The sequence below is a fragment of the Pezoporus flaviventris genome, unplaced genomic scaffold, assembly GCF_033815535.1.
Source record: "Pezoporus flaviventris isolate CSIRO_AGI_PZ_B2104156 unplaced genomic scaffold, CSIRO_AGI_Pfla_v1 ptg000015l, whole genome shotgun sequence".
In the NCBI taxonomy this organism is placed as follows: domain Eukaryota; kingdom Metazoa; phylum Chordata; class Aves; order Psittaciformes; family Psittacidae; genus Pezoporus; species Pezoporus flaviventris.
Genome location: NW_026892563.1, coordinates 27567771 through 27595767, shown reverse-complemented (window position 1 = coordinate 27595767; position 27997 = coordinate 27567771). Strand labels below are relative to the sequence as shown.

Here is a 27997-nt window from a genome sequence, read left to right as displayed (position 1 = left end):
GAAGTGATATTTTCTAGGATTTCCAGCAGACATATATGGCTTTGTAAGAAGTGTGACATCTGCCTATGTTTCATCCATTAAAATGTTCAGCACCTCGTTGCAGTGATTCTTACCTTAAAATATTTGCTTTTTGTTTCTTTTGCAACTAATAGAATAACTGAGCCAGCAATTGTGTAACATTATCCATGAATTGGGAACTGCATGCAGAGGGCATGGACAAACAGAAAAAGATTCTGTTGGATTTCCTGAACTTGTAATGAGCTCTTGCTGGCAAGAAACTCTTGAACAGCTTCGTGCACTGCTAGATAGATGAATTCAAATCACAGTGAAGGGTAAATGACAATTATGAAGCAGCATCAAAGTTTGGTTCAAAGAAGTATATCCTCTACCAGGATACAAGATGTGTCTTCTGATTAATGTACTTTATGACTTTACATGACAGTAAGCAACATTATTATTGATTGTGGAAGGTATTCAGAGTGTGTCAAAATGTATCAAAGTGTAAATTCAGCTGGAGTTATAAATAAAGTGAATAAACCCATCCAAAATTGTGAGCTTGATGTAAACCTTTATCTAAATCTGTTCAGTCTGCATGACTCATAAAGAAAAAGTATTTCCTTGACAAATTTCTGCTAGTTTTTTTCTAGCTTGGTTAGGAAGATTGCAAGTCAGCCTCATTGAATTTATTGATACTGTTGGAGAAATCCCAAAAGTTGGGTGTAGAAGGGAAAATTTTGTGAGAATGAACAGCAATAGGGTAACAGTAAATAAAACTGATTTCCTTTTCTGTTCCTAAAACCAGTTCAGAGTTTGACCATGCTTTTGCCTGTCCTTTACCTGAACCAGATTGTACAGCGTAAGAAGAGAATGTATTGGCAATCCTGCTTTATAATAACCATAATAAGTGATGGGTGAATTTTGCAGATATATATATATACACACATATATATATGTGTGTGTATATATATATATATACAAGAATTCTAGTGCCACACTGAAAACGTTTCTAAAACTGTATTTTAGGGATGTGTGCTAGAGCAGTGCTTAGCTAAAACACCTTGCTGCGCAGTTTCTTATAACAAACCAATTACCAGGAATGTGCAGGTGTACTAACCGCATGGTTTTCAAGATGCCAAATAATGTGAACATTAATTCAGAAATATTTTGTTTCCTAATAACTTACCAAAACCCCAGATTCTTATTGGTAATGTTAGTTGAGCCTAGTGGACTGGAGGATCTGGAGGAGGTCAGCAGCTGCACTTTCAGCTAGCTAAGTGTGCTGACCAGCAGCATGTTAATTCACAACAGCCCCTTATGTCCTCCTTCTGTATCTTTTCCCATGCTTGTTACACTACAATAATTTTGATACTTCACTTTCTCCACCATTGGCCTTTGCCCTTAACAGCATCCTGCAGTGAGTCTTTAGCAATCCTAAATTCAGATTAGGGAATTGTAGCCTGAAGATAAAAAATCCTTTGTTTTGATTTCTGAAGCTGATGGTCTATTGAATTCTAAAGGAAGGAGAAAACATCTTCCTTTAAAATTTATTCTAATTTCAGTAGTCCATTGTTCTTTTGCTTTTAGTTGCATTTCTGTGTTAGCTGAACTAAATTAAAATGAATTAAAATAGTATGGTTGAATATAAGCAGAAATTGCTAGCATTTTGCAGTGCAGATTAGTTGCCTTCTGCTGCTCATTTGATAGCCTAGTTCATTGCCTATGGAAGTAAGTTCTCCTATATTAAGTTGATGTGTCAATGATATGTATTTTTGTTATGTTCTGGTTGCCACCTGAAGCTGTTAAGGTGGGTAATAAAAGTATTTTTTAATAAGTTTTTATAATTAACATTACAGAATCTTAGTCTTCTTTTCTTTTATAATGACACCAGAATACTGGCTTACTTCTGTGCAACTTTGCAGTCTTTGGAATGTTTCTTCTGTGGTTAAGTTGTAGACATACCTGTGTGAACATGTAGTGTGTGTTTTACTCTGTCCAGGTGAAAAAAATACTGAATATTGACGGAGTGCAGAAAAATATTTCATCTAATTGGTGACAGTTCATTGAGCTGTAGTAGCCTTGATGTTTAAAAGCTAAAACAAGATGACTAAATGCTTCTCATATTTTTAAGAAGTGGGCCGAAAGGGTGTAAGAATATATACTGAATGCAAATACATGTGTCTGCTGCATGTATCAACTGCTATAGAAAGAAATACTATTGCATTACAATTACTAGTGCCTCAGGGTGTGACTAGTCTTCCCTTCTGCTTCGAAGATCATTTGGTTAGGTCTGTGTTCCTGCAGGAGTGTTGTTCTTTGGTCCAAAGTAGCATTGCTTTAGTCAGCTGCGAGTATTTAAACTTGGAAAAGCAATTCCCATGTTGTATTGGCCCTTCTCATTGAATTGTCAAAAAAACCTATGTTTGAGGAATTATAGCACTAAGTCATGGATTTGTAGACTAGCACTTTTCTGGTAAATCTGGGCATTTTCCTGTAGTATCACAGTATCACAGTATCACAGTATGCTAGATATTGGAAGGGACCTCGAAAGATCATCTTGTCCAATCCCCCTGCCGGAGCAGGAACACCTAGATAATGTTACACAGGAATGCGTCCAGGCGGGTTTTGAATGTCTCCAGGGAAGGAGACTCCACAACCTCCCTGGGCAGCCTGTTACAGTGTTCCGTCACCCTCACTGAGAAGAAGTTTCTTCTCAAGTTTAAGTGGAACCTCTTGTGTTCCAGTTTGTACCCATTACCCCTTGTCCTATCATTGTTTGCCACTGAGTAGAGCCTGGCTCCATCCTCATGACACTCCCCCTTTATATATTTATATAAACTAATAAGGTCACCCCTCAGTCTCCTCCAAACTATAGAGACCCAGCTCCCTCGGTCTTTCCTCATAAGGGAGATGCTGCCCTCCCTTAATCATCTTCATTGCCCTGCGCTGGACTCTCTCCAGCAGGTCCCTGTCCTTCTTGAACTGAGGGGCCCAGAACTGGACACAGTATTCCAGATGCGGTCTCACCAGGGCAGAGTAGAGGGGAAGGAGGACCTCTCTCGACCTACTAACCACCCCCCTTCTAATACACCCCAGGATGACATTGGCTTTCTTAGCCACAAGGGCACAGTGTTGGCTCATGGTCATCCTGTCGTCCACTAGGACCCCCAGGTCCCTCTCCCCTACACTGCTCTCTAACAGGTCGTTTCACAGCCTATACTGGAACCTGGGGTTGTTCCTGCCCAGGTGCAGGACTCTACACTTTCCCTTGTTATATTTCATCAAGTTATTCCCTGCCCAACTCTCCAACGTGTCCAGGTCTCGCTGGATGGCAGCACAGCCTTCTGGCGTGTCAGCCACTCCTCCCAGCTTAGTGTCATCAGCAAACTTGCTGATAGTACACTCAATTCCCTCATCTAAATCGTTGATGAATATATTAAATAATACCGGTCCCAGTACTGACCCTTGAGGCACTCCACTAGATACAGGCCTCCAACTAGACTCCGCCCCCATAGACTACAACTCTCTGGCTTCTCTCCTTCAGCCAGTTCACAGTCCACCTCACTACCTGATCATCCAGACCACACTTCCTCAATTTAGCTGTGAGGATGCTGTGGGAGACTGTGTCAAATGCTTTGCTGAAGTCAAGGTAGACCACATCCACCGCTCTGCCATCATCCATCCACCGTCTTATTTCCTCATAAAAGGCTATGAGATTGGTCAAGCATGACTTCCCCTTGGTGAAGCCATGTTGACTGCCCCTCATAACCCTCTTATCCTTGATATGCCTTAAGATGGCACCAAGGATAAGGTGTTCCATCACTTTCCCAGGGATGGAGGTGAGGCTGACTGGTCTATAGTTACCCAGGTCATCCTTCTTGCCCTTTTTGAAGACTGGAGTGACATTTGCTTTCCTCCAGTCCTCAGGCACCTCTCCCGTTTCCCAAGACTTGGTAAAGATGATGGAGAGTGGTCTAGCAATGACTTCCGCCAGTTCCCTCAGCATCCGCGGGTGCATCCCATCTGGACCCATGGATTTATGGATGTCCAGATTGCTCAACTGGTCTCTAACCCATTCCTTATCGACTAAGGCAAACCGCTCCATTGACCTGACTTCATCTGAGGTCTCAGGGGTAAAGGACTCTTCAGGACTGCCTCCGGCAGAGTAGACAGAGACAAAGAAGGCATTCAGTAACTCTGCCATCTCTGTATCTTCTGTCACCAGGGCACCCATCCCGTTCATAAGTGGGCCTACATTGCCTCTGGTGTTAATTTTATCTGCCATGTATTTGAAAAAGCTCTTTCTGCTGTCCTTGACCCCTCTCGCCAGATTTAATTCTAAGGAGGCCTTAGTCCTCCTAGCTGCCTTCCTACATCCTCTAGCAGCAGCCTTATATTCCTCCCAAGTGGCCAGCCCCTCCTTCCATCACCTGTAAACTCTCCTCTTCCACTTGAGCATACCCAGCAATTCCCTATTTAGCCATGCAGGTCTCCTGGCCCTCTTCCTTGACTTCCTATGTGCCGGGATGCTCTGATCTTGAGCTCGGAAAAAGCAATCCTTGAATGCCAACCAACTATCTTGGGCCCCTTTACCTTCAAGCAGCCTTGCCCATGGGATTTCCCCTAGCAATTGCTTGAAAAGGCCAAAGTTTGCCCTGCTAAAGTCCAGGGTTGCAATTCTACTTGCTATTCTACTGGTCCTACCACACAAGATCCTGAATTCCACCATCTCGTGGTCGCTGCAACCAAGGCAGCCCTCAACCCTTACTGCTTCGACTGGATCCTCCTTGTTAGTGAGGATGAGATCCAGCAGCGCTCCTCTCCTGGTTGGCTCATCCACCATTTGCAGGAGGAAGTTATCATCCATACACTGGAGGAACTCCTGGACTGTGGCTGGGTTGCTGAGTGGTCCTTCCAGCAAACATCAGGGAAGTTAAAATCCCCCACGACAACCATGGCCTGTGACTGTGAGGCCGCTCTCAGCTGCCTGTAGAAGGCCTCGTCAACTTCCTCACCCTGTAGTACTTCATAGCTAAAGAATTGAAGATTGTCACTATATGGTCTTTATTTCTGATCTGCAGCAATAGTTGTGTGCCAGCTGAAAGAGTTGTTATCCATTACATTTGTCATTCCAGCCTTAATAAAGGGGACTAGGCAGTAGCAGGTTAGTCTTACAGTAACAGGCCTTCAAGAACGTGCTAAGGAGCAAGGAACCGCTAAGATTTCCAAAGCCAGTGTAAATAGTTGATATATTCTGTGAATCATAATGACACACAGTCAGAACCTCATATTTTTATGGGTCGGAATGGTCACCTTTCTGCTGCCTATCTTTTATTTCAGCAGTCAGTTTAATTTATCTTAAGCATTAAGAGGAAGTAGCACAAGCTAAATTATGATTTTATTTAGGTTTCAGTATTTAACAGCATTTCCTTTTTCTCCTTCTATATTACCTCTCCCCAAGATTCCTGCTTCTTATAGACATGGATGCATAGAGAGGATTATGCATATATATAGGCATCATAAAGGAACACAGGAAAACAGTTCTTGCAGCTTGATAAAGTTTAATACATGGATAAGGCAATATTTTAAGCCCCTGAAAATTAACTGAGTTGTGGTAGCATCCAGTGATTTCCATTTTGTGGTGATGATCAGTGCATACATTTCTTAGCAAGAAGACCAAACAGTGTGAAAACCTAGTGGGCTTCTGAATTTAATAAAAAATTTGAATGATTTCTCAGTGGTTCTGTTTAATTGGTAGACTTCAAGGTATCTGTTACACTGAGATAGACAGGAAATTCAGTATCTCATCCATAGATACAGATGAAAATATATGTGTCTAAACTAGATATAGGAATTTTACAGAGGAATTTTCTTAGAAGAAAAAATGTAGCTAAAGTAGTTTTGATGAATCTATGGTGCGCCAAATTCTGCCCATGGATATATCTTTGGAAGCTCTTACAGCTTTTAGTGTTGCTCTTTCTTCAGTGAGAATAGAGCTGGGTTTTAAACAGTTCAGAAGGGCAAAAATCTCTGACATCTGATGTCAAGCATAAGATCTTTCTAAAGATGAATTCCCCAAACTAAAATCACCATCTCAACATTGTTTTAATCAAAATATTTCCTATTTTAAGCTGCAGGGTGAAGTTATGTGCCTTTCATTGCCAGAAACGGGAATGCATCTGAGGTTATGGCCTCTTACCACAATGTCCTCAGGTTATCCAAACTGCATTCAGTGTCTCTGAAATGTATTAAGAGTTCATATAAAATTCAGTTCACTTAATTTCATTATTTCCTATGAAGACTAGTATTGCCAGAAATTTTCCAAGCTGATTCACACTGACACCCAGCTAGTGATGACTCTGCATCCTTTAGAATGGCTGCAGTTCTTGTGTACTTTTAAAGAAACTGAGGCCATTTCCATGGGAATGAATTTAAATGCAAAAATTCTTCTTTGGTAGGGCTGGTTTTGCTTTGGCTTTTTTTTTTTTTTTTCCCTGCTGTGTAAAACAGTCATTTCTGTTACCTTTTTGAAGTGAAGCAATTGAACCTCTTATGGGAAGTGGTACAAATACATTTGGACTGGAGTTAAGATAAATATAATAATTTAAATTATTATTTTAATTAATTTAAAAACAATTTCGCAAAGGTTTATTTTTCCTGGGAGAAAATGAATAGGGGGTAAAATTAAAAGAAGTGTAAATGTCAGAAAGTCTGAAAAATGCAATTTGTCTCTGAGATTAATTTATTGAATAAGAAAATCACTTAAATTGTTGCTGTCCTATTACATGCATCATTATTTCTAGTGTAACATTACCCAGAAATTTCAGTCAAAGTCACAGCCCTTTGTGGGTTTTACACAAATATAAGTCCCTTGCTCTTAACTGTTAGTAATAATTTTGCTTTCATAAAGACTATTCAAAACTGTCAAAGCACCTAATAGTCTAATTAATCTCCTAAATTGACCCTGGAAGAAGTATGTAAACCTAATTATAAAATAAGACAGTAACTGATTTGGAGACTGTGCTAAACTTATATGACATTGTGGTGTTTCCTGTGACCAGACTATCATGCAAATCTTGAATTATTTAGTATTGGTCTATTGGTGTATGCACACCTAAAATATTGTTTATTCTTTTTACAATCGGGCAGCTCTTTATGAGAGTCTGCTTACTTCCAGCCTTACAACATGAAATCTAAGGTGCATGGCTTGAAACAGAGCATAGAAAATATTGTAGGAGAAGTTCCTCCAGCTCCTGTCAGGAGAGTAGATATCTCTGGTTGTACTCTTTAGGCTTTGCCCTCTTATTACTTTACATGTTTTGCTTTTCTATTTTGGTATCATTTTACTGTGCTGGTGGTGAGGCACTGGAACAGGTTGTTCAAAGAAGTGGCAAATGCTCCACCTGTGACAGTCTTCAAGGCCAGGTTGGAGAGAGCCTTGGGCAACATGGTTTAGGGTGAGGTGTCCCTTCCCAGGGCAGAGGATTGGAACTAGATGATCTTAAGGTCCTTTCCAACACAAACCGTTCTGTGATTCTGTGATGTCTTCCTCTTTGTCCAGGTTTTCATTCCCATTCACTTTCCACTTAATATTTGAGTTGAAGTGTTACATGTATGTCCTGCCATGTTCACCTGTTTGTTGTGTTACAGTCAAAAAGAATTGCCAAATATTTTCTGCATGGGTGTATTATTTTTCCTAATGCTAGAGTATTTCTGAATGATTGGCCAATAAGCTTAAAGCAAACATGCCTGGAAATCACAAAGATTGGATAATGTGTCAAGCATTGACTGAATATTGGACTTATTAATTATAGGTTAATCCCTTTCTTAAATAAATAGCACATCTGTACTAATTGATGCTTTCTTCATTTACAGATGCTGAGCCACGCTATTTGGTTTCAGTAAGACCATCACGTGTTTCAAGTAACAAGAAATCTTGTTCAGGTATTTTACCATTACTGCATATCTTTCTTAAGGTAGTTGAAGAAAAACAGAATCTTTTACTGGGTTTCTCTGAAAAGATATTAGTAACTGTAGATGCTTGACTGGGATGCACAAATTCCATAAGCAGGAAGATAAAATGTAGGACAGTATTTCCTAGTCAGTAATTGGTCAAAAATGTGGTGGTCAAAATATGAAGAGGTACCTAAAGATTGTTCTTGTAAAAAGTTATTACAAATGAAAACTGAATTTAGAATGCTAATTTCTGATGTCTAAAGAGGTCACAAGTGCATGGAAAAAAAGTAAAAGTTTTGCATACAGTAATCTAGTGTACTGAAGCTAGTCTTGCTAAGGGTGATATGCTTTAGCATGAGGTGTCCCTGCCCGTGGCAGGGGGGTTGGAACTTGTTGATCTTAAGGTCCTTTCCAACGCTAACTATTCTATGATTCTATGATTCTATAAGGTACCAGTAAGGATTTCTTCATTCATGTACATGTTGATGCTCTTTTTTTCTCATTGGAAAATGGTACCGTGTGTGTGTCTGTGTGTGTGTGTTTGTGTGTGTGTATATACATATATATGTGTATATATATACACATATATATATCTGTATATATATGTATGTATCTGTATATATCTGTAAGTCAGTATTACCACTAAGTTTGCTGATGCATTGGGTTAAGGAAAGTGGGATGTTTCTAGTTTAAACTGTACATAGCAAAGTAGAAATCTGGATTTGATTCTCATCTGTTCCCATGACTTTCTGCATTAGCTCAATCATGTCATTAATATTGTTGTTAGATTTTAATTCCTTAATTTAATATGGAGATGATTTTCAGGATCACTGGACTGTTCTGAAGAATAAACTGATACGTGTATACTATATAGTATTTAGCAGGGCCTGTTTTAGTAGGACAAGGGGGTAATGCTTTTAAACTTAAAGAGTGGAGATTCAGCCTAGATATAAGGAAGAATTTTTTTTTACTGTGGGGGTGGTGAAACACTGGAAGAGTCTACCCAGAGGCTGTAAATGCCCCAGCCCTGGAAATATTCAAGGTAAGGTTGGATAGGGCCCTGAGCAACCTGATCTAATTGAAGATGTCCCTGCTCATTGCATGGGGTTTGGCCTTTTTCTAGTTCCCGATAACTGCTTGGAATTAATTTCTTGCTCTTGGCCAGATGTAAAACTGTACGTCTGGAAAGATTTTGAAAGGTGAATTAGTTTTCAGATGCAACATATATATATGTATATATATACATATACATATACATGTGCATATGTATATATGCATACACATATATAAAAAAAAAAACGCAAAAAAAGCAAATCCTGTGGAACAGGATTCAGATAATTGACTTTTCACTCCAGCAGACAAAGATGTAAGAACAGCTGTTGCTTTAATGCTAGCTACATATATGGCAGGTCTTTTTAGTAATGAGAATAGTTACACTATGAAAATCACCAATAATTGTGGTAGGTTCTGAGTTGCTGCAATTTTAAATTTAAAAATGAAAACTGGTTGCATTTCTGGAAGAGACACTCTAGTGCATACTGTGATTAATACAGAGCAGTTGTATGTTTTGTATTCATACAGATCAGCATAGATGATCACCAAGGTAATTCCTGGTTTTACGGTGTATAGATCATTGCAGTGTCTAAGTGGGAACTAATGGCGTAATAAGTCTTAATCAAAATCATATATAGGTCCTCCCAAAAGCCAGTGTGATTTCAAGTTATATGAGAGCTTGGGTTTTTTTTCCTTAAACTTCACATATTTTCCATGTTTTCTCAGCAAGTGATCAAGAAAGGGATTTTGCTATAGATAGCAGATTTGCCAGGCAGTTTGCTGAATGACCAAGCTGTTGGGTTTTACTTTTTCTTTAAAAATGGAGAAACAGTGTAGGAACTAGTCCAGAAAACAAGAAAATTCTTTGGGCATTTGCTCTTCTGGAAATATCATATGTTCCACAGTATTTCAAATGGTACAGAGTGCTTTTTTTGGTTTTGTTTGGGGAGGGGTGTCAACATACTCATCATCAATATAAAGTAAAAACCCCCATGGTTAACATTTCTAAATGCACACTTACACATTGGTTGAAAGTATAAATCAGACTTTCACTGGGGCTTGTTAAATGAAAAGCTACTAGGGTTCAAAAGGCATGAAAAGAAAGTCAGATCTGTTTCACAATAGTAAAAAATATGACCCTTAGATCAGTGGCTTATAAACTTTTAGGGAATTTGTGGTCACCTGTAGATTTTGAGGTGATACAGATACTTTAGATTTTTGAGATATGTAACGTGTTGTGAAGAATATAGGGATTTCCTTTAATTAATCATCTTCCAAACACCAAAGGTTCTCCTTGGGCTTGTAGCAGTCCACAAGCTACAGGTTCAAAATGGTTGCTCTAGATAATTTCTTCATTTTCAAATGTTAGCTTTTAAACTTTCTTTAAAGAAAGCTCTTTCTCTGTATGAGAGTTGTGCTAGCTCATACAAATCAAAGGTAAAGTTAAGTATCACGCAAAAGCTGAACATTTTCAGTGTAGTAGGTGGCTAAAACAAAAAATGCCCCTAGATCCAGATACTAACTCTGATCTGCCTAGACTGAAAAGGAAAATAATTTTTGTAGGTTCAATTTAACCCTTGATGAAGAATGCTTTAGAAAGCATGACTTATCTGTGGAAGTAATTTCAGTGCTACTAAGAATCCTGCCAAGAAGTTACTGTTTCTGTCGCATTCAGAGAGACTTCCTGATGCCCTAAACTCTGTGCAATGCTTTCTGTGATGCAGTCCAAGACAGCCAGAGCTTCAAACCTACTCTACATATATCTAATTCTTATGTTAAGCATACTGCAAAAACTTTACCCTACATAATGCAGGAGAAAGAAACTAACTTTTAGTTGGAACTATATGTTTCTTATGTAGGTCGGACCAAGAATCAAAAGCCTCTGCAGCTGGTAGTTGGCACTCTCACCCCAACCTCTGTGTTTCTCTCCTGGGGCATCCTAGTCAACCCTCAGCGTGACTGGACAGCAACTACTAACTGTGCTAGTGACAGGTAACATAACTGAAAACCTTTTTTTATTATGATCATAATTTAAATCGGTGTACTTATGTGGTATGGCTGAAAAAAGTTTGACAGTGGAAAATAAAAAGTTGGAAGCAATATTCTGAACATGAAGTAAGTTTTCTCATTTACTTAAATAAGTTTCAAATTGAGTGCAAATTTATTCAGACAGCTAAATGTTGAAGTACAAATCTTGCTATTTCACACTAGATCTTTGTTCTTCTTAAACCAATACCCTTGGCTCTACTTTTGTTTGTGTCTGAGTCAATTGAAAGAAACTTTGTTAAACCATAGGTAATTTATTGGTTTAATGTTGGCCAAGTAGAAATAAAGTAAATCTTTTGTTCTACTATGCCGTGTTTTAATGCTATTTGACTTTTGTTTCCTGTTATTTGGTCTTATCACGACACTGCTTTCCCGGTGCTGATACAGTACAGCTTTCATTAATTTTCTATTTTAATTATAAGAAGATCTCTTCTACTATAATATTTTTTGTGTTGCTGTAATTTATTTAATGAGTGGTACAATAGGTGTGAAGGTCAGGAAGACTTGCCAAGTAGCAGTTTCAAGAGAAGTCATAGTGCTGAGTAGCTTCTCAGCACACCATTACATTTTAGGCAAGTCTTGGCAGATGAGTAAAATTCATCAGCTTCCATTATTGAAATAGTTAATACAGATGTTTCCCTGCTCTGTCATTTGGTGTTCTTTGTATTCTTCCTTTTATGACAGAAGAGATTTTTTTTTCTTCATTTATGTTATGTGAAGCTCCATTCAACTCGGCAGTGTTTTGTAAAACCAAGAAACTTCGTGCACCCATGTTTGGAATGCATCTACATCTGGTTTGCAACTATCATCTTTTATTTTTCTAATAAGTGTTCTGAGAACACTTTTTTTTTTTTCCATCTTTCTGATTTTCTTTCCTAATTTCTATCTGTCAATTTAGACATGAATCTGCTTACTTTGGTATTGTCATGGTTTAAAACCAGCCAGGCAGCTTGTTCACTCACACACCCCCCTCCCCCCCCCCTTCTTGCCTTCCCCCTACTCCCAGAGGGAAGGAGAGGAGAATTGAAAAGAATGCAACTCCCACAGGTTGAGATAAGAACAGTTTAGTAACTAAGGTATAACACAAATCACTACTGCTACCACCAATAATACTAATGATAAAGGAAATAACAAGGGAAGAGAATACAACACCTCACCACCAGCCGACCAATAACGTGTCGTGTGTCCCCCCCCCCCCCCTCCCCCCAGCCTGACCAAGCACTGACTGATACCTCCTTCAACACCTCAGTGCCCTGGCCCTTCCGGATAACTCTCTGTTACGTCCTGGGCATGACGTGCTGTGGTATGGAATACCTCTTTGGTCTGTTTGGGTCAGGTGTCCTCTCTCTACTTCCTCCCAGCTTCTCCTCCTCCCTGGCAGAGCATGAGGCTCAGAAAGTCCTTGGCCAGACTAAAACATCAGTGTTATCCGGTCTGTTCCCAGGCCGAAAGTCAGAACACAGCACTGCACCAGGTACTAAGAAGGAGAAAAATGACTGCTACTGCTGAACCCAGGACATATATAATGAAACTCCCATTGATACCATTCAACTCTATGTCAAATGTAGATTATGGTAAGAAAAGCTCAAGACTTGAAGTCAGATAACAGATTCATCAACATTTGTATCTATTGCAGAGGCAGTCCACTTGGTCCTTTTTCATCTGGCAGGTTCTCCTTACTGAGACCTGTTGAAATGTACTGTTAATCATCTTTAAGACTGCTGTACAGCCATGACCTGTAATCTTTGACATTGGCAGTATGTGGCATGTATGACCACTTATTTCAGTTAATATCTCACCAAGTTTTAGATTTGTAATTCTTCAGGACCTGCAATGGAGTCACTGTTCTCAGCCTCAAGTTCTACCATCTCTGGATGGACATTAAGCTTCTGTACAAATCTTGCATAATGTAAGCTAGTTGAATATGTTGCTGACTCAGATGATTCAAACCACATGGAACAGCATGGATATGCTGGCCAAGATTTTGTCTAGTGAGAATCTGACCTCAGTGGGGTATTCCTTAGAAGATCTGGTTTTGTGAGGAAATAAGTTTTGAGTGAAAGGTGCCATGTTCTCAAAAAGCAATGGTATATTTTATTGCTTCAGTCAAATTATTGCTTAATTATTGGATAAGTAAGTAACACATAATTTCTGTATTATTCTGTACCTATGAAGTATTTTACACAAATCTCCAATGAAGAAAAGGTTCCCATCCCATTTCCTGACAAACCATTCTTTGGTTGCTTAACTCTCTAGAGATTAAGGGCATAAGCCAAGAGAGTGCTATGTATTTGCTGAAAATAACTCCAAACCCTAATTCTTTGTGGAAGCAAAGATAATCACTGCTGTTTGTGTGAAATTTTAAAACTTCCTTGAAGTGGCTATAATCCTTGGCCAGAGCCTTAGCACTAGAACACAGAACAAAACAAAAAGACCAACAGAAAACCTCAAGTGGTTAGTTTTATGTAGCTGATGAAAATTATGTAATACCAGAAAGGCTCCACCAATGTGGAGTTAGCTTTCTCCATGTCTTCTATTTTCTGATGCCAGTATGAGGTAGTTAATAACCTGCTGCACAGTCACATTCCTCTTTTTTTTTTTATTTCCGAGGCAGTAGGTAAAATTCTTTCTTCTCTTTCTTTCAATGTTCAAACAGCCAATAGTGGACAGAACTTTCATAATAAACATACTGTGGCTGCTTACAGTCCATGTAGGTCTGAAAAAGAGAGTATAGACTGCTGCATAAACTTTTGGGGGGCTTTGCTTAGGTTAGAGTAATTCTACAGATGCCAAAACAGAGCAGGGTGTTGAAGAAGCAGACTTTCAGGTCTTTAGGAGAGAGAGTTGAGGGAAGGAGCACAAGGTATTTTTTCCATGCACGACAAAACCAGGTTTTGTTGAGAGAAGACTATATTTTACTCTATCAAGTAGATTGTATAGAAGAAAAAAAGCATGCTTCCAAATAAATATGAAATAGAAATTTAAAACCAAGAAGTTTGTTTTTTCATGAAATACATCTCAGTTAAGAACTTTGACAAATTTGCATTTATATTGTTTAAATTTATTTGCCCATGATTTAAACGTCCTCATGTCCTAATATTTGCAAGGAGTATGGATTTTATGGTTTACTTAATTTATATCCGAGGCTTTAAAAAAAAAAAAAAAGTAAGAAAAAAAGAGATGGAAGACAGAAGAATCCATATTTAATCTTTATGTTGCACAGCACACAAGTAGGGCTTTTTAAACCCTAAATTCAGAAAGGTATGTACACACATCTCCTTTTGTGCCTGTCCACAAATCTTTGTCACTGTGCAGCTGCCAGATTAATCACAATATCTGTTGCAAATGTCATAGAAAACGTATTTTAAACTTACCAGAATTCCTTAAGGAAAACCTACTGCAGCAGATAACTGAGTTTCAGATGCTTTTGAATTACTGCTGTGGGAGTACATGCTAAAAGCTTGTTTAAACATGGGAAGATTTGTTGGTGGCCAGCATCTTATTCTTCAGAACCTCTAACTATTCATTTCAGTTGTTCTACTAAAAAATAGAAGTGAAAAAAGTGAATGTTAGAGATCATGTAACAGTGAAAACTAAATTAGTGCTTTAGAGACTTAACTGGTAACCATCAGTGATGTAATTCTTTCCATCTTTTTATACGTTACTTTAAAGTAAACTTGGCAATAAAAAGGAAATGGTATAATTAATTTCGTATGCCAATTTGTGAAACACTCAGTATATGAAGAATCATAGTTGGAACAATTTCTTTTAGTACTTTCTAACACTAAATGGATACTGTGCTTCTAATGAAGTCTTCTAATGAACTATAAAGAAATAAATATGTACGTGTGTATGTCTGATTACATTCCTCTGCACTAAAGTGAAATAAGTTTTATAATCTTTTATCTATGGCAACAAAAAAACACAGAAAAGGAATGTTCTTATATCTCCAAGGCTTCATTGTTTGTTTTCTGTTATGTGTGACTAAAATCGTCATGATTAAATTGTTTGGAGTTTTGGTTTGGATATGGTTCCAAATAAACTCATGATATTTATATAAACTGTACTACTCTGGAACTCTCATAAAACCATCTGCCTTATAAGATTTCCAGTATCTAATTTTTGTGCACAAATATTTGCATGTACAAGCATTTTCTGGGAATCTGGCTAGGAAGAGATTTGGTTAAATTGGAAAAATTGCGGTGGAATTCTTATCAAGGCAGTGTCATGAAAACTTAATGTTTTTCTTATCCATCATACAATTTTGCTTCTCTTAGTAGCAATATGTGAGCAGTAACTGGATTTTATTACTTTTTCATGTTTTCAGTTATATATATTGATTGGTTGATGTTGTATCTTTTTCTGAAAGGAAGGTTTGTAAAAGGAAGAAATTAAAATGATAACAGAATTTAATCACTAGAATGTTCTCAGGCAGGCACTGAAATTGAGCTTTATTTGGCAGCTTGTTGGTCAGGTTAACAATGAATTGTTATTCTTTGATGACAAAACTTGGCATTTCTGTATTCATACTCTATAAACAAATGACTGCATTTCCCCAAAAGTGCATGTTGTTTACAATTTGGATATTATTAATACTCAAACAATTGTGACTTACAAGTTGGTAAATGGAACTGCATTTGGTTGCTTTTATTGAAATTGTTAAGGAAATTCTGTCACCACAGTCAGTGTGTTTAGTGTTGGTGACAAGCTTCCATTGAAATAATTACACCCTTGGTGAAGTTTTTATGGTCTTGGAAATCTTGGGAGTTGAGAGCACATTTCTTCTATGCTATATGTTTCTATTTCTAATGTCATAGTGTGGCACATCTTGTCAGATTTTTAATAGTTTTGATTTGTAATGAAAGATATTTTTTGGAATGCAGGTGTTCTCCATATTTTAATTCATTAATTAAATTCAGTTATTTAATTTAAAAAAAAAAACAAAAACCCAACAAACAGGGAGAAGGAGGCTGCAGGTGTGGACACAGTGTAATATAATATTTTTAACAGTAGAAGCAAGTGGGAGAAGCCACTTAAAAGCCTATCCATTATGGGCACGTTTTTGGTCAGGTTTTTTTCCTCATAATTTCAGATGCACGTATTAATTTAGACTGTTCAATAACCACAATGGATCAGTACACTGGTTTCTTTCCATCACATACAATCACTTTATTTCTATCACATTCAACTAGAACAGGTAGGAAAATCTAAGGATGAAAATGAAAACAAAATTTCCTCTTTTGGGCAAGCTGAGAAGGAAATTTTTTCTACTCATGATTCACATTTTCATGATAGATCTGTCTGCCAATTCTAAACCCCTTGCCAAGAGACTGTATGAGGTCCAGCAAGATGCATTTATATTGCAGATGGATTTGCTTATTAATGTTACATCCTTTGCAAGATAGTGACAGAGATTTCAAGTAAGTTTTTCTTGTCTGTTAATGTCTGTGTGATTATGTATGAACAGATTAAGAGGATAAAGGAGAAGAAATTTTCATTTTGATGCTAGTAATAATTTCTTCTTAAAGATTCTTTGTCAGTCCAACTGATACATAGGCACCTGAAATGTGAGTAGATCACAGCCCCCTGAAATAAGGATGCAAATTTTTACTTGGTAGCCCAGGAATTAATAAGATGAGAGAGAAGAGTTACTACTTGTCATATTTCTTTCCTTTCCAACTTTTGGGTTAAACTATGGCTTGCTTTGAATGCAAAGTAGTAGAGCTGATGAAAAGCATTATGTAAGCAAGATAAATATTAATTTCATAACCTGGTAAAATACCTGAATGAGCTGAATTGTAGCAACTAAACCAGGAGAACCTGTATTTTTGGTGCCAAGAAAACAAATTTGACTATTATGAGATAAAATATGTAAACAAAGTGAAACTTTGTGTTTGAAATTATTTTCCATGATTGGCACTTGTCTTAGGTTGTGTTTTAATAATGAAGGAGGAATTTTCGTGTCCTTGACAGTCATTTTCCACATACGTGCTAGTCTGGAGGTGCATTTCTGTAGCTTTGGCAAAAGCAGCTTTATGCATTGGCAGTATTATGTTTGGTCCATAAAGTCATTTTAATCTGGACCTTTGATAACTTTTGAGTTGATTACAAGACATTTTTGTTGTTCTCTTAAAGTGCCTCCCTTTCCCTACATGTATTTCCCTATATAATATCTGGCTTAAATCTCACAAGCCAAATCCCTTCTTCTTTTTGCTCCTGAACGATTACTGGGCATGTATCTGGTTGTTTAGAGTTGTGTTTGATTTATGGCCTTAATTTGCTCTATTGATGTGTGGAAAAATGCAATTGGATGGAATTCATTCTTTTTTTTTAGCTGATGTAAATATAAGATGGATATGGACAATAGATATGCTTTATTAAAGTTATGTGTAAAACATCTCAGTAATATTTGGATTAAAAAGTTGTGAAACTTCTCTGAGATTTTTTTCTGCCCCACTCTGGCAGTGATTCAGCACATATATGGAAAGTGAGATGCTAGTAAGCAGTGGAGCTCTTGTGCCATAATTCTCACCATTTATGTCGTGTTGTTATTTACTGGTTAACATTGCAGTCATACATTTTTAGAGAGATGCTGCTTGACTGAATTGGGAAATTTCTATAAAAATATTTTTATTTTCATAATCTGTTAGCAATTCATCATGTTACTAATTTAAACTGCTGAAAGTAATGTTGCGGTTTACTTTCTTGTTTGAAGTGTGGGCAGTACATAACGGAATCACAGAATGAGATCACATTTATAATATAAATGCCAACTATTACTGGCTTTCCCTTTAGTACATTTTTGGACTAATTCTGAGGGGAACACTTTCCCCTGGGTGAATATAGAAGAATTTGAGAACCTGGTTGAGGCTTCCTTACTGTCCTTGACTCATGATTCGGTTAACTAGTTCTGCGTTATGTCAGAATCAAAGGAACTGCTTGCAAAATGAGCTTGCAGTTTGTGGTCAGAACCTCACACACATGGTTGGTTGTTAATAAGGAGACTGTTCTTTTGCTCTTTGTATAACAGTCATATTGTTGGGGCCTGTATCATGGGGAACATACATATATCTAGAAGATGACAGGGCTGGTACTGCTTTTGCAGGGAAGGTATACTGGCTTTTCTGATATTTGATAACAATAAGGGTCCAGAAAGAACAAGAACAATGGTGGGTAGAAACTTTTCTAGTAATTCCTAACAAAAATGGTTGTAATACATTTCTTTGTGCAGAATACTATTTTTTATTTTATTTTTCTGTTGAGCAGGTTCTATACAGTTCGGTACAGAGAAAAGGGTAAAGACAAGAAATGGGTTTTTCAGCTTTGCCCAGTTACAGAGACAGTGGTGGACAATCTGAAGCCAAACACACTTTATGAATTTGGAGTTAAAGACAATCTAGAAGATAGTATTTGGAGCAAGACTTCCAATCATAAGACAGTTCTGTCTAGTAAGTATTTGACATTAATTAATCAAACAGCTACTTAGTTTGACAGTATTTTTTCCTCTACTGCAGTAGAGTAAGCTACTGATCAGGTTTAAATGCTATTCCTTATGTCCCTAATAAATTCTTTAGAAACTGGTATAACTAGAAATATTTTGTGTTTGAAAAACTGCCAGCTACTCTTCGAAGAGTTGTTCTCTACTCATTGCAAATAGTAGACTATCTGCAGCAGATTGGGCTCTTTATTGCCTTGCTGGAAAGTTGTATTTGAAGATAATTTTCAGTCAGAGAATTACATAAATTGAGTTTGAAACATGCATTGTCATGCATGTTTTTATTTGGGTTTTCACAGAAGCTGTGTACAGCATCTCTGGCTGTTCTCTCAGTCATATTTTAAGCTTTTTCTCCAAAGTCCCAAGACAATGCAGGCAAACTGACACCAAATTAACCCCATCATGTACTGCTGAAGGAAATAGGCAGCTTCCCCCTTTTAACAAGAGGAAGAGCTGTCTTAACAGACGCTGTCTGATTTCATTCATTTTCCTCAGACATTTACATAAAGGTGTTTATGAGCAGGATGTTGGTCAGAAGATGCTGCGAACACCTGTTCTTGGTACTTCTAGCTTGACTCAAAATGTGAAAAATGGGAATTCTCATGAGACCGTTATGCATATGAAGTTTCCATTTTCAAGTTGTAGGCAAGTTACACAGCTCGATATACTTGAGGAGAAGGGATAAGAGCTTGTAACATTGCAAAAGCCCTCATACTCCCTAATAAAGAACTTTTCAAGCCTTCTTCATGAACTAGAAAGCTATAACTTTTAAGTACCTGCTCAGTACTCATAGAGTCATTTTTGCAGTCCAGAATAATGCCATTGTTAAACCATGAACTTAATGTGGAGAAGCATGATAGTCTTTTCCCATACCTGCCTCACAAGAAGGAACTGCTGTATAGCTCTAAAGAGGGCTTACTAAATGGCTTTTTTTCCTACATTTAAACATTTTAAAGCAATCTGTACATCAAGTGCTAGACTATATTTGAGCAGGAGGCAGTGAAGAGTGCATTGTGTTTATAGTTTAATGCAGTGTTCAAGAATAATTGAAATGTCCACTGTCATCAACAGACCTGTTTGTATGGAATGTATTTCTAAATGCTATTTTTTATAGACTATACATTTTTAATAGGCTAGAAGAATGGTTCTTGTAAGTTATGGAGACAGATAGAGTTTGGTTGAAAGATACTTTCTGGTAAGAGTTCATATTCTATGAAATGAGATTTCTTTTTACTAGAATGTAGACTTGTGTATTTGGCGGATGCTTCTGAAGCACCTAAATCCAAGGAGCTTACTATTACCCTGTATTATCTGCATTCTGTTCTACTGATAAATTATCTTCTAATCAGAAAGTTGTAAGCACTTTCAGATTCAAGCCTTTCATATTGTCAGGGCATAGTAGGTAGATAAGCTGCAGGCAGTAAACAAAGAGTGAACATTTATTATTCATTTGTAGCCATCTTTCTGCATAGGAGCTTACCTGTCAGCAAAAATGTCCAATTTTTAGCCTGTTTTAACTACTGTCATGTAGCAATTCAAGTTTTTTTTTATATATTAAGAAGCATTTCAAACTAAAACACACATCCATCACTATAGATTTTCTTTCTTTACTGTAGAATATATAAATGACTATAAACTGAAATTCCTCTTGCATGTTCTTGTATTTATTGACTCCACAGACCAAATTTTTGTTATATACTAAACATGTTGGGAGGAATTGGGAGGAAAATCTGGTTTTAATTCATTATTCAAGGAAGACATAAAAGACATGGCAAAGGTTCTACATTTACTTAACCAAAAATTATCAAAGGAGATGAAAGTGTCTTATTTCTGACCATCTCAGCATGATTTTCTCATTAAATCAGTGTGAAACATTTGTCAGCTTTGCCTTGTGGTTAAGCAAATAGTTCCTGAGAAGTATCAAGCACTTTGAAAGATTGATTTTTCAGGATAGCTTGCCAACTTAAATGTGTTTCAATTGATATTTCTTTATAGTTGATTTGTTCCTAATGTTTATCTGTTTTGGATGGAAGTATGAAGAAATATGGTAATGTTTAACTTGACTCGTCTTTACATGCCTGTTCACAAAAGGAGCAGTAAGGTGTAAAGGTGGAAGATGTAGATGAAGTGTGAAGTATCATGTTAGAATATAAGAGGTGCTGGGAGGTTTCTCCTGCATCTGCATTACAAGAAGTTTCTAATACTAAGAAGCTAGGAAAAAAAACATAAGAGAAAAATTTCAGGTATTAAATCCCTGGGTCACTTTGTTTATATTCTGAGATAAAGGAAATCATGTCAGACCCAAAGCGAAGTGATACGCTTGTGCTGTGCTACCAGTGGTAAATCTGTATTTCTTTTAGAAGAGCACTTAAAGAGCACAAGACTATTGGAGACTTTAAAACATGCTGCCTTTAGCCAGTCCTAGTACCAGCCTGAGAGATGGGATGCAGAAATTCCCCTTTCAAGTTTCTTCCTTGCGTATTAATGTTGTGGTTACGTTAAATTTATTCAAGAAGGCACCTCTGAGTTCTTAGTAGGGCCCAATGATGACTTCAGTTCTTCTACTTCCTGCTGTAGAATAAGAAGAATACATTTAATTTTCTCTCTGTAAAAATGTTAAAAGGAGGTTTTGCAGGTGATTTGATTAATCTGGAGATGAGACCAAATAAACTGTTACACAGTGTGTTTTTATACATAGTATTTAAGCCTCCTAACTTTCCTAGCTATTGAAAAAGGTGAATACATTTGGTTTACTTTGCTTTGGACAAAACAAAAATAATTCTATGTAATTATCTTTCTGTTAAATCAGGCAAAAAGGTAAATGGACAGCTCCAGAATGTGTACAAGTTGGTACCTAATTCCCAGACACAGGTATGAGAAACAGTCTTTTTATTTTATACCATGTTTATATTTTGTATGGTGAAATGTTTGCTTCTCTGTTAAAGTGAGAAAGACATTTTGGCCACAGATTGCCAATATAAAAAAAAAAAAAAACTATTAAATCTGAAACTAGGTAACTCTATGAAGAAGTGTTTATATATGTGAATTGATTAAATGATTGGGAACTTCAGCTGAGATGATGACATAAACTGATTCTGGTTTAACGAACATGGTACTGATGGTGTTCTGTGTGTGAATTCTAAACATAAAAATTTGCTTATCTCTTTGTGCTAGTCAGGTTTGTTAACCTTTGGTATTTGTGGCGGTCAGTTCATTTTGTGATAAGGTAGTGCTTTTATTTCATAGAGTAATCTTGTGAATACTCAGATTTTCTGAAATCCTTAGTCATCCTACTGGATTCACTAGTGGTTCTTACGTGTGAGGAAACTGTAGAACCAGAGGAAGCTGGAAGGGGCAATTTAATGTGCTTATCAAAATTGGTAGGCAGTTCATTAAATCCTTGCAAGTGGCAAAGTAGAATTTTTAACTGTTTCATCACAGCATTCCAAGATTATTGTAAATAAATACATAAATACCAATATTTATTAATTTCCACCTTTTTTGTTTGCTTCCCCCCCCCCCCCCCCCATCTGGTATTTGCCAGAACAGCTGTCAAGCAATCATGGGTGCGTTTTCATATGTTTGTGGATTCACACACGCAGATACTTTTCGCTTCCAAGAGCCGAAGCAGAAATGTAGCATTTGTATGTCAGCTGAACCTGTTAGTGGACTAGTTTTAATACAGTGAAAAAGAGACATTTTATTCATAACTTTCGAGCGTTACCACCTCTACTATGAGGTTAAAATTTCTTCTTATTTCCTTTGCTTAATTTTTCATCAGAGTGAAAATTTCAGCAGCTAATCTTCTGTGTTTTGCTTTGTTTTGTTTTTTTGTTGTGGTTTTGCTTTTTTTTTAAGGTACTGTCCCTGACTAGACTATGGGATAACTTCCCGAGGAAAGTTTTAGAAATCCTTGTTACTTCAGACATTTTAAAGGATTGACTCATGAGTAATGATTGTTATGAGGGAACAATCCATTCTTCACAGTTCTCTTCTGCCTAATTTTCCAAATACATTCTTGGTAGGCACTGGTCCTGTATGGTTTCTCACTATTCTTTCTTCATATTGTGCAATATTTTCAATGGTCTTTAATTACCAAACCTGTAATTCCTTCATGAATCAAATCACAGTCCATTACATGCATTTTCCTGTAGAAATAATTAGGTATTCATTTAGGACAGTAATACTTTGATTATAGCATTACATACAGAGTTAGAGCAGCATAATGCTTAGATTATTGGAAGCACAGTTGTGTCTCACATTCAAGACAACCTCTTTTATCTGTAAGTAATATGAAGCCAATTGATTATTTATTCAAGAAGGTGCTCATCTCATTATGTTGGTGATAAACTCAACCTTACTGTTGTTCCCATTGGTCCCATTAGCATATTTAAAGTTACACACAACATCCCAAGGCCAGGTAAATTCATTCTGACATACAGAGTGCAAGCTGAGTTACTTTACTCTTCTTAGCAAACCCTGTGTGCCAGGATGCTGACTCTGTTATGCTGCTTCTGTGGAAGTAGGGATTCTATTTATGCAAGAGAAGTCCTGAGAAAGTAAGCTAAAACCGTTTTCCAAATATTTGCACAGCTCAAGCATGAGAGGAGGACTAGAGCCAACATCTAGTCTTTTTAGTTAGCTTCACAGGGCTTAGCTCCAGAGCAGTACTGTTTTATCAGCCTCCACAGAAATACGAAAACATTTCATAGATTATTCTAAAAAATCTCTTATCCTTCTCACTTTAGTGGTACAAAAAGCCACAAAACTGAGGCTGGGAAGCAGATACTGGCAAGCTCTTAAGTTACGTTATTATTTCAGCTTCAAAGGTATTAGGTGGGGTATGTTTCGGGGATGCAATCACATCATAAGTGCAAAGCCAGCATGAGTGCTATTTAGGCCAAGCTTTGTTTGTGCCTTATTTTGCTCCAGAGACACAACTGGCTCCTATCAGCATGGTCCGAACTCTTCTCTGTGAAGAGACATTTTTAAAGGGTGTTTATTAAAGCAACATTACAGATCTATCTAGTCATTCTGCCCTTTCAACATTAGTCACATATCAGCTTGTGTTTCTTTTGGCAGGTTCATCCTTTAAGTTTGACTAAGCTCCTGGGGCTGTGTAAGCTCCAACTAGTGAGAGGAGGGAAGAAAAGGAGAGTTCTAGAGTTGGTCATTCTTTTTCCCATAAATAATGGGTGGTGGTAGGGTGGGGAAAATGCAGTAGAAATTTATTTCCTCTTCTGTCTGATTAGGTTTCTGTAATTTCATAATGGCAGTTTGAAAGGTGGGGTCCTCTTGGATATATATATTTATTTTTTCCCCAGCCAAAAAGCAGGACTCACAGCTTCTATCAGTTGTAAAACTCTAGAAGAAAACGTGCCCGCCCTTCGAAAACTTAATCAATCCAGATTGATCGTAATGCTTCCTTGAGGATTCTCTTATGTGTATGACAGTTATTTGTGGATATTTGGATATGAGAGGCAGAAAGAACAAGTATCTCTTAAAGTAATGTTGCCATATGCCGTTTGAGAGCATGTCTGAGAACTTCAGTCCTTTATATTATACCATAGGATTATGGTCAGAAGTTAAGGTGCCTGATTTATGATATAATTTACAACCCTAATTTTCCTCTGAAATTAATAAATACCTTACTTACCATCTTTCTTCATTCGTGGAGATGCCACACTAATTTTAATAACTACTGTTCCTAATACCTATATGCTTTATGTTGTCTGTTTGGAAAATAATGTAATTGTATAATATATAATAGTGTTATTCCTACAAATGACATTCTGATGTTTCTGAAATTGTTTGTCCAAGTAGTAGATTCTATTAGACATAGAAATATCTAAAATAGACACTTTTTTCCAGACCAAAAGGAGAGGATTGATGAAACATTGGTAGATTTCAAAAGCAACACTTTCAGATTCGTGCAAGTGAGCAGTGTAATAATATCAGCTGTGGAAATGGATTTCATGTCACTACAGCTTGAGAGCTGTTTCTTTGATTTGATTTGTATATTGGTTGTAGGGCTTCTGATGATAAATACAGTAAAATGAACACCTCCTTCTGATAAATGCATTTCATCCCTCTTCTCAGTCATATGAAAAGCAGGGTTACTTCTAAAGCTGATCATCTGCTGCAGATTTTTTTTCATTTGAAGGCACAATAGAAATATAAACAAGGTTAATAAACAAAGGTTAAGAAATAAAGGGAAAGTAACTAATGTAAAAGGAAGATTATTTTTTATCCTTCATTAATGTCAATGATTGAAACCTCCAGTTAATTTCATATCATGTTCATGCCAATGTGAAACCGTTACTAGGCAGCAGAGAGTAATGCCTTCCACAGAACAAGCAGCCTCGCTCCATTTCCCTGAGGAAAGGGCCATCCTACTTGCTGAGATTTGCTTTTTTCCAGCTTCTTAGACTTTGCAATGTGTCTGATGTGTACCCAGCCATTGCTTTTAAAGCTTTTTATATATATGTATATATTTAGAATAGAGCAAAAGTAGTAAACCTTAGGTAAATAATTAAAGCTTTGTCTTCAAATGCTTAATTTTCGTGGAAGTGTTCTTTCACATGAAATAGACCAGATGTCATGAAATCCAAAATGAACATTAACTGATTCAGACATTAGTGGTGTACATTTAACACAGAAGGGTAATTGTCTGAGTTCCTTTCATTCTTGTAACTCAGATAGAACTGGAAAAAAAAAAAATCCACTTTAATTGTATTTATTAGTTTTGTATTGCTGTCATTAACAGTCTACCTCTTCTCATCGCCCAAGTGTATTACTAAGCTTTCAGAAGTTGTTCCCAGTGCCCATGGGTGGTAGTGAATAGTGATATATAATCTTTGGGATCAGCTGTTTTCTTACTTTTAATAAATGTGGGGTCCATTCATGTGTTTCTTATGTTTGTGGTATTAAACGCTGGAAAAGATCCACACTTAAGCAAAAGGTAATCTGGGTTAAAGACAAGTGAGCAGCAGGAAAGTCCGAGTATTTAGCATAAAGATGTGAGAATATGGGTGGCTGGCCAATTATACTTTGGAAATAATTTCACCAAATAAAATTACTTTGAGTTAATCTCCTTTAAGCACCCAAGACTGCTGATAGTTTACAAATGTGCACCTGTTTCTGGAATAGTTTGTGTTCTAAATATATATTACTGAGAATATATATATATCCTGTGACCAAATTTGTATATGCGTATGTTTCAGATGTTTTGTTGTAGTTAAAATTTCAGCATTTCAAAGTCTTCTGGTCTATTCCCCAGTGAGTGCTCAAGAGATTCTCAAAAGAAAAAAGGATTCAGGATTCCTAAGCTGCCAAACACTGGTTTTGTGAAGCAAAATGTCTTAAGCTGAAAAAGAAGGAGATAAAAATGCTGTATTACTATACTAGCCCATGGGAATTGAAGCAATAGTGGCCAGGGCGAGGGCCATATCCAGTGTTAACTTGGGGCAGTCATGGTATTGGATTGAAGCCCTCTGTTTTTATTGCTAAGAAAGTTCAATTCTGGCAGTTATCCCAAGGCTTTTTTTCTTCTTTCCTCTCAGCTTAAACTGCGTGATAATAAGAGGTTGGTCCCTGTCACAATAATCAAACAAGGTAAATTTGTATGCCTTTTTTTATTTATTTGATTCTTACACTGTGCAAGAGTAACTTAACATTAAAATAAAAAATAAACCAAACCTCTGAACCTCTGACTTGGATGTGAATGTCATGAAAGTTTCCTTTTAGAATAGGTGGAACATTACAAACTACCATGTATTTTAATTGCAAGTACTATTAAGCTATTACCTAACTGTGTTAATAAAGTGAGCTACTACATTGCATTATAAACAATGACTTAATTGAGTCATTAAAAGGACACAGATCAGTGCTGATTTTTCGACTGGATTGTCCAGGTATGTTGATCTCCCAGATATGCATAAATTGATAGTCAGGTGTGAAGGGCAGCAGTATGGATAAGATTCATGCTATCAACATTTTTGTGGGTATCTTCAGCTAAGTCTTCGACTTAGACTCCCTTCTTCTCCTTTCCCTGGTCAGTGGAGATATCTACAGTAGACTTACACATACTGTCCTTTAGAAATGCTTGTTTCTCTAGTAGGGAGAGGTAGCATAGTAGTAATCTTTGAAAATTAAGTACTGAAATATAGCTAGTAGAAGCTAAACTGCAATTAAAACTTGGTAACAGAAACTGTATAGAGAATAATTTTAACTAATAAAATTAAGCAAATTGTCTTTGAAGGTAGTTGACAGTTCAGGAAAAGGAAAACACTGGAGGGTGGAGTGAAAGCAAAATACAGTATTACAAGTAAAATATGACTGTATTGGCATACATACTTTTTTTTTTTGAAGGCTTGTGAATAGCAGGGTAATAAGATGGCCTGGAGCTGGCCCTATATTAATATAAGCATAGAATGTCATTCTTCAGCAAGGATATAAACCTGATACACTAAGGGAGAGAGAGATGCACAGTTAAGAGGTGATGTAGAGGAAAAGCAGTTTGAAGTCCCTTGAACTCAGTGTAAATACAGACAAGATTAGGATGGTGTCCTCATCTCCAGTTATTATGTTGAAAGAAGATTTTTGGAATGTTGAAGCTTGTCTCATGTATGGTTTTGTTTCTTGTTTTTTGGTTTTTAAAATTTATCTTCTAATATCCCTCTGTTGTCTCCACAGTTATTCAAAACCGGACGCAGTCAAAGACTTCAGGTAATTCTTCGCTCCCAGGAGCAATATTAGGTGACTAGAAGATATTTTTATTATTTTTCTCATCTTTGGCTGAAAATTAGAACTGTGTAAATACTTTCAGTTTTCTTGATCTTGATAGTTCTTTTCTTGCATATCAAAGGGTATTTTGCAGCTGGTACCTATGGTTCAAGGATGATGTAGCCTAAGAGAAATAGAATCATGTTATTATCATAGTATTTAAAAGAAGATATTATCATTGATTAAGCCAAGAACTTCTTTCATAATTCAATAAAGTTCTGTGGCAAAGATCTTACTGAGATGAGGGGTTCTTTTTATTTCTTTTTGGTTTTAAGGTAGTATACATACAGGCAAACCTCTGATATATTAGGTTATAGTTGTGTGTATTGTAACTTTCCTTGTAACTAGAGCTTAACGTTAGATCTCGGCCATAACTGTTTCTATGAAGGCATTCATTTTCATGCTTTCTGTTTGTGTTTGACCTATAAGAACAGATAGGGAAAACCAGGGAAAAAATAGGGAAAAGACTATCATAGGGAAAGGACTATCATTGTGCTTAGCGTGGTGAACTACTGGTCTGTCTGAAGTAGATAGGAAAGGCTCACAGCATCATGTCCCTCATGACCAATTTATTCCTGGATTCAGGAAGGTGTTTAGTCCTTTGTACATATGGACATACTTTATAGAGCTGCATAACTTTGGCTTAAGTTTGCTTTGTGAGAGTTT

At 36.9% G+C, this 27997-nt stretch overlaps 1 protein-coding gene across 1 annotated transcript in view; it reads left to right on the top strand.

Moving 5' to 3' along the window:
- Window positions 1-27997, top strand: part of ABI3BP (ABI family member 3 binding protein) — a 159309-nt gene that overhangs the window by 25713 nt on the left and 105599 nt on the right. The window contains 6 exon segments of the mRNA XM_061453908.1: window positions 7873-7941; window positions 10866-10998; window positions 18319-18500; window positions 21357-21418; window positions 26110-26161; window positions 27242-27304. Coding sequence (XP_061309892.1) covers window positions 7873-7941; window positions 10866-10998; window positions 18319-18500; window positions 21357-21418; window positions 26110-26161; window positions 27242-27304 — 561 coding nt within the window.